The sequence below is a fragment of the Staurois parvus genome, unplaced genomic scaffold (assembly GCF_062004578.1).
Source record: "Staurois parvus isolate SC_StPar_1 unplaced genomic scaffold, SC_StPar_1.0 ptg000578l, whole genome shotgun sequence".
NCBI classification, from domain to species: domain Eukaryota; kingdom Metazoa; phylum Chordata; class Amphibia; order Anura; family Ranidae; genus Staurois; species Staurois parvus.
The window spans coordinates 3,632,695-3,644,898 of record NW_028318374.1 but is presented as its reverse complement, the minus strand read 5'-3'; the positions used below and the strand labels follow the sequence as shown (position 1 = coordinate 3,644,898).

The 12,204-nt window shown below is 42.2% G+C and overlaps 1 protein-coding gene across 2 annotated transcripts in view; it reads right to left on the bottom strand.

Annotated features, from left to right (window-relative positions):
• LOC149450216 (serine/threonine-protein kinase TNNI3K) overlaps window positions 1-12,204 on the bottom strand; it is a 452,856-nt gene that overhangs the window by 57,861 nt on the left and 382,791 nt on the right. For both annotated transcript variants that reach the window (XM_089692165.1, XM_089692163.1), the window contains one exon: window positions 187-356. In XM_089692165.1, the coding sequence (XP_089548291.1) occupies window positions 187-356 (170 nt within the window). The remainder of the gene's footprint in view (window positions 1-186; window positions 357-12,204) is intronic.

Sequence of the window (12,204 nt, the reverse complement as noted above, 5' to 3'; positions counted from 1 at the left end):
GCAACTGTGTGTGTTTTTCCTTCTCACACTAGCATCCGGGCTTGTATTTATGAGCCTCTGGTACAGCACTGTCCACGTTCTGAAGCAATGGATGTGGTATGTCAAAACTCATTCACAGTTGCTTTTCATATTACCAAAGCAACACAATGAAGAGCATAAGTTGGATCCATATACACCTTCACTAACCTCTGGGGCCAACCAGCATAAGCTCTTGAATTCAAAGCGTACTCCAGCTCAAAGCGTGTCCTCAAAGCAGCCACGTGGCTACGCCCTGGCCCACTGCGAGCAGCCAGACAGTCTGAAGAGGCAGAGGGTGAAAGGGAACCGCTGCTGTTACTGGACGCCGGAGACATCAACTGCAAAAGAGGGCACAACAAAACAGTTAAAGCTGAACTCCATGCAAATGCATAGACAAATTAAATGTCAGGGAGCTATTTCACATGCCAAAAGATTTGTTTTTCTGTCCAACAACCTCTGAGATTTACACAGCATGGCAGGGCAGGAGACCTAGTTTTTCTCTGCTGCAGTTATGTAACACTTACATGTCTTGTCCTCACTCAGCCTGTGACTGGACAGTGAAAAAAGAAGTAGCAGACTGATGGACTGGCTGTTACTCTGCTCTCCCCTCTTACCAGCATACTCTCTACACTGCAGCACAACTGAGTGGCTCCTTGTTCTGCTTATCCCTCTGCCAGTCTAAAACCTGCTATACAGGAGAATCTAAGGGGCTGATGCCAGGGTAAATTCAGGTACTTACACTGCTTTTATTTAAAATCATTTAATGACGTGTTAATGAGCGGGATTGGCAGAGAGAAGTAGCAGACAATGAACAATTTGTAAGGTGGACGAGTCTGGCAGCAGCATTCATGATGGACTGCAGTGGGGATAGCTTATGTAGAGGTAATCCGAAGAGGAGGGAGTTGCATTAGTTGAGGCAAGAGATAACCAGGGAGTGAATTAACAGCTTTGTGGAGTCTTTGGTTACATAGTTACACAGTTAGTCTGGCTGAAAAAAGACAAAAGTCCATCCAATTCAACCATTAACCTCCCTAGCGGTCTGATTATTTCAGATTTTTGGTGCTGAAAGCGGTCCCATTTTTTTGCATGGAAATAAATAGTTTTTTTTATTGTAGGCCTGTAATTTAGGAATAACTCACTGAAATCTGTCCGAACAAGAGTCTAGTAAACATTCCAGATATGATAAAACTTGAAACACGAAATCATAAATTACAGTTTAATAAATACCCATAAAAAATAATAATATAATAATAATACATTTAATTCACTAATATAATCAAACCAAAAACAATTAAATTTGAAATATAGCGCCAAGTTCGCATATCACTGAGCAAAGTCGCAGAATCGTTTTCAGTGTCTGATGACGAATTTCCCCCATGAATCATTATCACTCAATTCTGCAAGTGGTTCTGATTCACTATCGCTGTTCTCTAGTCGGACGTCATGGACTTTTCTAAGTTTCCAGGCAGAAAGAAGAGTCAAAATGCAGGCAGGGCACAGGACAAAGCAGTGGGGACACAATGTATGTGAAATGGTTTGAAACAGCAATGTTTTGCTAAGAAATAATAGTTTTAAAAAAAAATGTAATTTTTTTAAATTTTCAAATTTGCCGCCGGTTCCGGCGCCCGTACGTCCCAACGTCACAGGGACCGGAACACGGAAGCTGGATGCCGGCATCGGCCCAAGGAGATGGGCGGGGACGCTGCAGGGGACGCATCGCGGGAGCGAAGGACAAGGTAAGCGCTGCAGGGAATCCCTGTGCAACGCTGCATGATAAGCCCGAGTGTAGCTCGGGGTTACTGCTTTTTGTTCTGAAACTCTACCACGAGCTACACTTGGGAATACCGCTAGGGAGGTTAAAAAAAAAAAAAAAAAGTTATAATCCTATACCCACAGTTGATCCAGAGGAAGGCAAAAAAAAACCCCCAGTAAAGCACGATCCGATTCGCTCCTGCAGGGGAAAAAATTCCTTCCTGATCCCTCGAGAGACAATTGGATATTCCCTGGATCAACTTTACCTATAAATGTTATATCCAGTTATATTCTGTGTATCCAAGAAAGAATCCAGGACTTTTTTAAAGCAATCCACTGAGCTGGCCAGAACCAACTCTTGAGGGAGTCTATTCCACATTTTCACAGCTCTTACTGTTAAGAAATCTTTCCGTGTTTGGAGATTACATTTATTTTCCTCCAGACGCAAAGAGTGCCCCCTTGTCCTCTGTGATGACCTCAGGGTGAATAATTCTACACCGAGTTCACTATATGAACCACTGATGTATTTATACATGGAGATCATATCCCCCCTTATGTATGATACATGGAGATCATATCCCCCCTTATGTATTATACATGGAGATCATATCCCCCCTTATGTATTATACATGGTGATCATATCCCCCCTTATGTATTATACATGGAGATCATATCCCCCCTTTTGTATTATACATGGAGATCATATCCCCCCTTATGTATTATACATGGAGATCATACCCCCCTTATGTATTATACATGGAGATCATATCCCCCCTTATGTATTATACATGGAGATCATATCCCCCCTTATGTATTATACATGGTGATCATATCCCCCCTTATGTATTATACATGGAGATCATATCCCCCTTATGTATTATACATGGAGATCATATCCCCCCTTATGTATTATACATGGAGATCATATCCCCCTTATGTATTATACATGGAGATCATATCCCCCTTATGTATTATACATGGAGATCATATCCCCCCTTATGTATTATACATGAAGAACATATCCCCCTTATGTATTATACATGGTGATCATATCCCCCTTATGTATTATACATGGAGAACATATCCCCCCTTATGTATTATACATGGTGATCATATCCCCCCTTATGTATTATACATGGAGATCATATCCCCCTTATGTATTATACATGGAGAACATATCCCCCCTTTTGTATTATACATAGAGATCATATCCCCCCTTATGTATTATACATGGAGATCATATCCCTCTATGTATTATACATGGAGATCATATCCCCCCTTACGTATTATACATGGTGATCATATCCCCCCCCCCTTATGTAATATACATGGAGATCATATCCCCCCTTTTGTATTATACATGGAGATCATATCCCCCCTTTTGTATTATACATGGAGATCATATCCCCCCTTATGTATTATACATGGAGATCATATCCCCCTTATGTATTATACATGGAGATCATATCCCCCCTTATGTATTATACATGGAGATCATATCCCCCCTTATGTATTATACATGGAGATCATATCCCCCTTATGTATTATACATGGAGATCATATCCCCCCTTATGTATTATACATGGAGATCATATCCCCCTTATGTATTATACATGGAGATCATATCCCCCCTTATGTATTATACATGGAGATCATATCCCCCCTTGTGTATTATACATGGTGATCATATCCCCCCTTATGTATTATACATGGAGATCATATCCCCCCTTTTGTATTATACATAGAGATTATATCCCCCTTATGTATTATACATGGAGATCATATCCCTCTATGTATTATACATGGAGATCATATCCCCCCTTATGTATTATACATGGTGATCATATCCCCCCTTATGTATTATACATGGAGATCATATCCCCCCTTTTGTATTATACATAGAGATCATATCCCCCCTTATGTATTATACATGGAGATCATATCCCTCTATGTATTATACATGGAGATCATATCCCCCCTTATGTATTATACATGGTGATCATATCCCCCCCCCTTATGTAATATACATGGAGATCATATCCCCCCTTTTGTATTATACATGGAGATCATATCCCCCTTTTGTATTATACATGGAGATCATATCCCCCTTATGTATTATACATGGAGATCATATCCCCCCTTATGGATTATACATGGAGAACATATCCCCCCTTGTGTATTATACATGGTGATCATATCCCCCCTTATGTATTATACATGGAGATCATATCCCCCCCCCCCTTATGTTTTATACATGGTGATCATATCCCCCCTTATGTATTATACATGGAGATCATGTCCCCCTTGTGCATTATACATGGAGATCATATCCCCCCTTATGTATTATACATGGTGATCATATCCCCCCTTATGTATTATACATGGAGATCATATCCCCCTTACGTACTATACATGGAGATCATATCTCCCCTTATGTATTATACGTGGTGATCATATCCCCCCTTATGTATTATACATGGAGATCATATCCCCCCTTATGTATTATACATGGAGATCATATCCCTCCTTGTGTATTATACATAGTGATCATGTCCCCCCTTATGTATTATACATGGAGATCATATCCCCCCTTGTGTATTATACATGGAGATCATACCCCCCCTTATGTATTATACATGGTGATCATATCCCCCCTTATGTATTATACATGGAGATCATATCCCCCCTTATGTATTATACATGGTGATCATATCCCCCCTTATGTATTATACATGGAGATCATATCCCCCCTTATGTATTATACATGGAGATCATATCCCCCCTTATGTATTATACATGGAGATCATATCCCCCCTTGTGTATTATACATGGTGATCATATCCCCCCTTATGTATTATACATGTAGTTCATATCCCACCTTATGTATTATACATGGAGATCATATCCCCCCTTATGTTTTATACATGGTGATCATATCCCCCCTTATGTATTATACATGGAGATCATATCCCCCCTTATGTATTATACATGGAGATCATGTCCCCCCTTATGTATTATACATGGAGATCATATCCCCCCTTAATCTCCTCTTCTCAAAAGAGAATACATTCAGTTCCTCTAATCTTTCCTCATAGCTGATCTCCTCCATGCCTCTTATCAGTTTGGTTGCCCTTCTCTGTACTTTCTCCAGTTCCCCAATGTTCTTTTTGTGATTTGGTGCCCAAAACTGAACACTATATTCCAGATGAGGTCTTACTAATGAACTTTACTGTCTGTCCTCATTTTGTAAAGCGCTGCACAAACCTTTGGCGCTATATAAATCCTGTATAATAATATTAATCATAGCGATGATAATAATATTTATAATCAAAACCAGAATATGTCTGTAATGAGCCTTGCTTTGACTGACTAAATTTTCAAAACTGACTGTTTATAAAAGAAAGCTCCTGCACAAGTACAGGAGTCGTTTCATGCTAGTGTAGCAATATCCCTTAGGAGTTGCTGAAGATTTGGGTCCCCCTATAGCCCTGCATTTCCACAGACTTGCAATCAGGGGTCAGCTTGTTTTGAAGTTTTATTGGGGGATTTAGAACTTGGATGGGGTAAGGGGTGTACGGGATGCCCAAATGAACTGAGAAACCAAGGACAACTTCCTGAACTATGTACAAATGGTCACAGCAAACACTCTTCTGGAGAGCTAGCCAGCATGTCCTGTAGTACCACCCCAGACACTAGCTACTCCTTATCCAGCTGTTCTGGGTGAATCCCCGAGCAGGGGATCCAGTGTCTGCCACATAAATAGTGAAACAGTCCTGGGTGGCAGGGTAATCCCGCTTCCCACTACAGTGCCTCCTTCCTCTGTCTGGCCCAGGGGGTACAGGTCTATTCACTTAGTCCTTCTCCAGTGCTGCTGGTGGGTCGGTGGCTGCTACCTGGCCTTCTAGCTGGGCCACTCCTTCCCTGCTACACAAGTGGTCCTCTCTCTGGGGGCTGGTGAAGGTCTCCTTCTTCCAAGTTCTGCTGCTTGCAGGTGAGCCTCTCTCCATCTAGGCCTCCTCCAAGGCTCCTCTCTCCAGTCTCACTCCATCTCCAACTTCTGACCGAACTCCTCTCCTCCTCCTGAGCAGGCTCAGTTACTTATAAAGGTTTCCCTGGCCCCTTGCCAAGCCTACTGTTGAGGATTGGCCAGGATTCTCTAAAAGTACAGACTAGCCACTCCTCAGATCCACCCACTGCTTCTAGACCTTTCTTCAAAGTTTTAGAGCAAGGGGAAATTCCAAAGGTCTGGTCTGCAGAGCCTCACAGTTTTGATCATAATTTGATCTGCTAGCTGTCACACCCAGGCTGCTACTCAGCCCACATTGCTAACAATTGAAGTTTGGCTAGGAGGGTGCTACACTAGATTACTGCACAAATATGAAATAAATACACAAATTAAAGTAGCAGTAAACCCCTGAAATGACTTGCCTCAACACAGAGCATCTAGTGCAATTTCTGTCTGCTCTCTCCTTCCACCACTATCTGCATGAGTTACTTTTGACAGTTTATACCGACATCAAGCAATCTTTGGAGAAAGTCAGTAAAGCGCTGAGCAAACTGTTGGCGCTATGTAAATCCTGTATAATAATAATGATAAAAGTTAGTTCCCCTTCCAGCACACAGCAGCTGATTGACCCTCAGCTGGGCATGTTTCCCAATGAGACTGTGTAAAAGGGTGTGTGTACATTTCCTCCACTCAGGTCTCAAATTACATTCAGCTCCCTGCTCTATGCTATGTAGTGTGTGACATCAGATCCCTGCCTTCTGCATTTTTTTGCCAGAAAATCTATCTAAATTCTTTACTTTGAATGGCCATAAAGAAGAGAGTGCTGCAGATAAACAGGTACAACTTATGTAGGAGGATTTGCTTCATCTCTGTTTATCACCTGAGGCTAGTCCCTTCAGTAGGTATATGTAAGGATTTACAACTGATTTAATAAAAGACCATTCGTTCAGAACAGAAAAAGCCTAAAGAACATTCATTTTTATACCCTATTCACACAGAATGTGTAGCGGCAACTTTGGAAAACCAGGTAACTCCGGACATGGACTTTTGAGGAAAACAAGTGATTTATTAAAACAGCGCTGAATGACCCAGCCAGGCTCATGCCTGCAAAGCCGAGTAACTTTTATCTAGTTCTTACAAGCGTACATACCAATGATTATGTCACAATACATATATCTCCTCTTTCACTTTCTATACATTCAAAAGATTTTCTAAACTCTGCAGAATATAACCTTGAATAGCAGCTGCAGATAAGGGTACTAGCTACAAGCTGGTACACATTACTTACAGGAAATAAGGGAGGGGGAGAGTGAGCTGAAAACCTGCTTTGCAAGCAAGTTCTATTAGAAATGTTAAAGTTTAAAGGGGAACTCTGCCATATCTGGGTGCTGCCACAAATGGATATACAACCACTTTAGAGGTTAACTTAAAAAATAACTTCCTCTAATCACCAGGGTGGGAATGGGTTACTGATGCACCTGTTAGAGAGAAAACAGGTGGCGCACACACCTAGTGCATTATCCAAGGTTTATTGTAGGAATGAAATAATAAAAGTGTAGAGGCATCAACAGCGAGGCTCTTTCTTTCCATACATCAGCATCAGAGGTTGGTCATCAGCTCTGAGGAAAGGGATTCGTCCCCGAAACGCGTCAGCCATTTGACCGCACTGACAGTGAGAACACCTTGCGGCCATTGTCATTTTTCTATGCTTTTTAGATACATGCTTCGTCTGTGAGTATGTTTTTATTATTTCATTCCTACAATAAACCTTGGATAATGCACTAGGTCTGTGCGCCACCTGTTTTCTCTCTATCCAGTGGCTGATTTCCCCGTCTGAGGAGGGCTGCACCCCTGAAGCATTTCCTTTGGTTGTCGCTGTCCTGGTACCCTTGGCTTCCCTTTTGGCTGTGCATATCCTGAGGCGCTGGAGAGTACATACGATATCCGGTACTGATGCACCTGTTCCTTCACCTGGTAGCAGAGTACGCGTGCACTGTGAATGGCATTTCAACCTTGGCAGTCATGAATACTATGGTGTCATAATATCATGTAAACTGTAGCTGTTGTAAAAATTATGAAAAAGTCATTGAGAAATATGGGCTCATTTCATTTTTATAACACATAAGCCTTTAAAAAGTAGCCAGCTGTAACAGAATCTGTTTAATAAAATCTCCTCTAGAAGACACATTTATAAGAAACACGTCCAAACATTATATCTACTGTTATTATTCATCTACTGTTGCTGTGCAAAGTGCAAAAAGGGTTATAGAAGAAAAATATTCTGGCAGAAAGATTCAAGTGATAGACAGCAGCATAGAGGCTCGGTATTGGAGCCGACCTCTCATTTATAATATTCGACGTACAATTTCCCCGCTGTGAACAGGTGAATGGAGCCCGGCCATAAAAATGAATGGCTCAGTCTCTCATGGAAAGTGGCAACAATGAGAGCGCTGATGTTAAATTAAGGAACACGGCGCTGGCCGGCGGTCAAATTAGGTGAGCTGAAAAATATCTTTAATTTCCTCCGTCATTTTTCACGACCTCTCTTCCCGAAAACATTTCAGCTGTGTTTTGGCTGAACCATCCGTTTATTTATTTAGGCCGTTGATTGTTAAGAGATAATTTTATATCGGTGCTATAATCATTTTTTTTTTGCAGACAGAAAATCAGCTGTAGGACCTGAGGCTGGAGAACAGTCATCGGTTCCCAATTCTGAGATAAATAGGTTTAATGGAACTGAATTTTTCCCCTTTAAAGCTACAATACAGGAATTTAAAAAAAAATCAAGTATTGTAATGCATACAGAAAACGAAAGCGGACAGAAGTGTGGGATGTAGCTAAAAAGCTGAATATCTTTAATATTATAAAAACAATAGCAGACTCACTTTTGAGACAAAGGCACACTTGGTGCTGGCTGTACAAGTGATGAAACACCAGCGACGACTGGTATCTGCTCAGTTGGCTGACCTGGAACAGTGTTCTCCACTGCTGTATGCTCTACTGGATTTATCATATGTCAGGGAGGTGGTGGCATGGCGTTTCGAGGGAATTGCTCTGTGTCAAGCCTCAGTGGACACAGCCTGAACATCACACTTATGATCTTGTTGGATATCCCATTAAAAAACCATGGCCATTATTATAGAGTTGGTTCCCCATTTTGTGGTTTTAACAGCCTTCACTCTTCTATGTAGGCTTTCTACGTGATATTGAAGGGTGTTTGTGGAAATTTGTGTCCATTCAGCTGAAGAGCATTTGTGAGGCCAGGTACTGATATTGGATATTGGATGAGAAGACCTGGACTGCAGTTGACACATTTATTTCAAAGCCACAACTTTCAACTTTTATTTTGAGAGACCATCACTGTCTCCTTCTTTTCTTCTAACTTTTCCCTTTTTGGTCCAACATTTACAATTTGTTGGCAAGACTTTATGAGGCCACTCAAGTTCTGTTGTGTAAGGGGGAGCACGTCCACTCCTTTACCCATTCCTGTGCAGCCCATGGTGGATTTCCTGAATCTGGCTGAGTACTATGAGCATGCGGCCCTCAGGTGATGAGTAGGGGTCAATACACACTAAGCTGCAACCACAGTGCAATTTAGATTAAACAGAGGCAAAGTGATGGGATTCTGCCCACATGTAGGCAGGTGCAGACATTCTTTTCTGTAGGTGGCACTCTGCCAAAGCTGCAGGGAAGGCAAGTCAGTTAAGGTAAATTGTCTCCTTAGGGACTCCATTAGTCATGGGTAGGCATCTGTTTTGATGTCATTAATTCCCAGGAGAGATCAGGCGGCCATCTTAATAAGGGAGCCTTTAAAAAAGGGGACTCTACATCATTGGTACACACTTGTAGTGAGTGGTAGGTTAGGGAGAGGAACATGCTGGTTAGGGACAGAGCTTAGGGCAGGGAAAGGTTCCTGGCAAGTAGGACAGCGTAAAAGACATTGTCCAGTGTGGATGAATCTTGAGGATCCTTTTCAGTTGGTCAGTAAAACATGATTATACAGTGTGCCTCCAGCCATAACACCATAATTCATACTAAAGTGGGCTGTATTGATATTATCCTGTTCACCAGTGTGCCATAACATTCTAACATTGTAAGTATTACAAGACTGAACTGTTACACACACAAATCCATAGCTTTGCTCAAGACTGACCTCTCCTACACATAGACAACCTGGGTGCAGGCCATCACAGTTCGGCTCCACTCTACATTGAAAATACGAAGGAATATGAGCCACACTCCACTTAGCGCGTCTTACAGTATGTTTAATAATCAATTAATTGACTGCATACAACGATGTCTCCAACCAAAAACCAACCTTCCTAGATGTGTATCACCACTCCTGGATAGGGGAAGTCCCTATCCTTGTGAGAAAGCCAAGAGTGGTGAAACACGTCAAGGAAGGTTGGTTTTGGGCTAGAGACATCACTGTATGCAGTCAATTCACTGTTATTAAAAATGCTGTACGAAGCTAAGTGGAGTGCTGCTGATATTCCATCATAGTTTCAAAGACTGAACTGTTACTAGAAAATTACTACAGTGCCAATATCTAGTGTGCATGTGTGTGTGCGCTCCCTCCAAAGTGGATACTTTGACTGAAGCCCGTCTACACACAGCTCCGACTGTGCCCATAAGAAAAGAGCCCCAGAATGGAGGTGTGATACTGACACTATAGTGAGACTCTGCCAATAGCACTGTCAGTGTCCATAGAGATGAGAGCATGTCACTTTAGAGGGAATATAACAAGCCATTGTTGGGGCTGACACAGGGGCGGACTGACCATTCGGAAACTCGGGCACTGCCCGAGGGCCCGGGCTCAGTAAGGGGCATCATGAGTTGCCCCTGGTACCTTTCATAGGCTTTTTTGGGTGTGGTTTGAGTTTGGGCGAGGACATGGGGCCCCATGATCCCCTATTGCCCAGGGGCCCCATGAGTTGTCAGTACGCCCCTGGGCTGACACAACTCTGCCCTACACTAATCAGCAAGTTTCCAGATATGCATGTTACCACTCAGCTCCCAGGGACTCCACTATTTGACCGGGCATACTTTTTTGGGGGGGACAGTTTCCTGAAAGTGGGAACTGTCCCTGGAAACCAAAGACATCTGATCACCTTAAAGTGGTTCTAAAGGCTATGTCTTCATTCTATACATGAAGGTAACAGAATGCTCTCCCCCCAGCCCCCCCCCCAATACTTACCTGAGCCCAATCTTGATCCAGTGATGGGCAAGAGAGCGGCGGCTCTCACTCTCCTCATTGGCTCACAGCAGGTGAGGAGGGAGCGGGGGAGCGGTGCTGAGGTGTGTGCTTATGGACAGACAGAGCTGACTCAGAAGCGGCTTGCTATGGAGCCACTCAGCAGGGGAGAGGTGCCAGGAGCTACGGCTGGGGAACCCGAGAAAAAGAGGATCGGGGATGCTCTGTGCAAAACCATTACACAGAGCAGTTAAGTATGACATGTTTTTTTTATTTTACCTTTAGCATCACTTAAAGTATAACTAAAAGAAAACCTTTTTTTTAGTTTTGAGCAGAGTGAAGATGGGTTAGAACACGTTAGATCTTTATTGCTACCTCTGACCCCATTAAGGAGATTTACCCTCTCTATTTGACCTGTTTCCATTATCATCAAAAGTAAAAGAAAATCCCAAATTTTGGATTGTTCCCAGAAAAATAATAGAGGGGAAATCTATCAATGAGGACACTAGTTCTGGTTACCTGGGGGGCCCCAATGGATTCTATTAATTTGCATGGATTTCCTCTCACTTCCTATTTTGGTTATGGAACAGGAAGTGAAGGTAAATCTCCCCAATAGGACATAGATGGCAAAAATACTGGCAGGGGTTATAACCCTCCCCTACACTATCCAAAATGAAAAAATTCACACCAATACATTTTTTTAGTGCGTTTTGTATAAACGCACTACAGTTCATTTACCATGGTTTCCTATGGAACATGTTCACATCTATGCTTTTTTGGGCTGCTGCATTTTTGGAAGTCAAGGAGTCACTGACTTTTTTCAAAGCAAAAAGCAGCATTTTTTCTACAATAAAGTTTGATGGAGAAGCTGCCAAAATGCATGTAGTGTGTTTTTGACCTGTTTTTAACGGGTTTTGTGTTTTTTTTTCTGCCCAGCAACAAAACAATTTCCACTTTAACAAAAAAAAAAAAACAAAGCTGAAAAAAATGCAACGTGGCAAAGAGCAAGTGTAAAACTCAAAGCACAAAGCATTATAAAATGGATCAAAAGCAAAAAGCATAGGTGTGAACCAAGCCTAAGACTAGGGCTGTTTTTTCACTGCAGAACAAACACAAACAGTGTTGTCAACCTGTTACCCGAAATACTGCTACAGGATGGCACGGGTGCACAAAATCACGTATATATACGTTATTTTGCAGTTCTGGGTAGGGGGCAGGGGCGGACTGACCATTT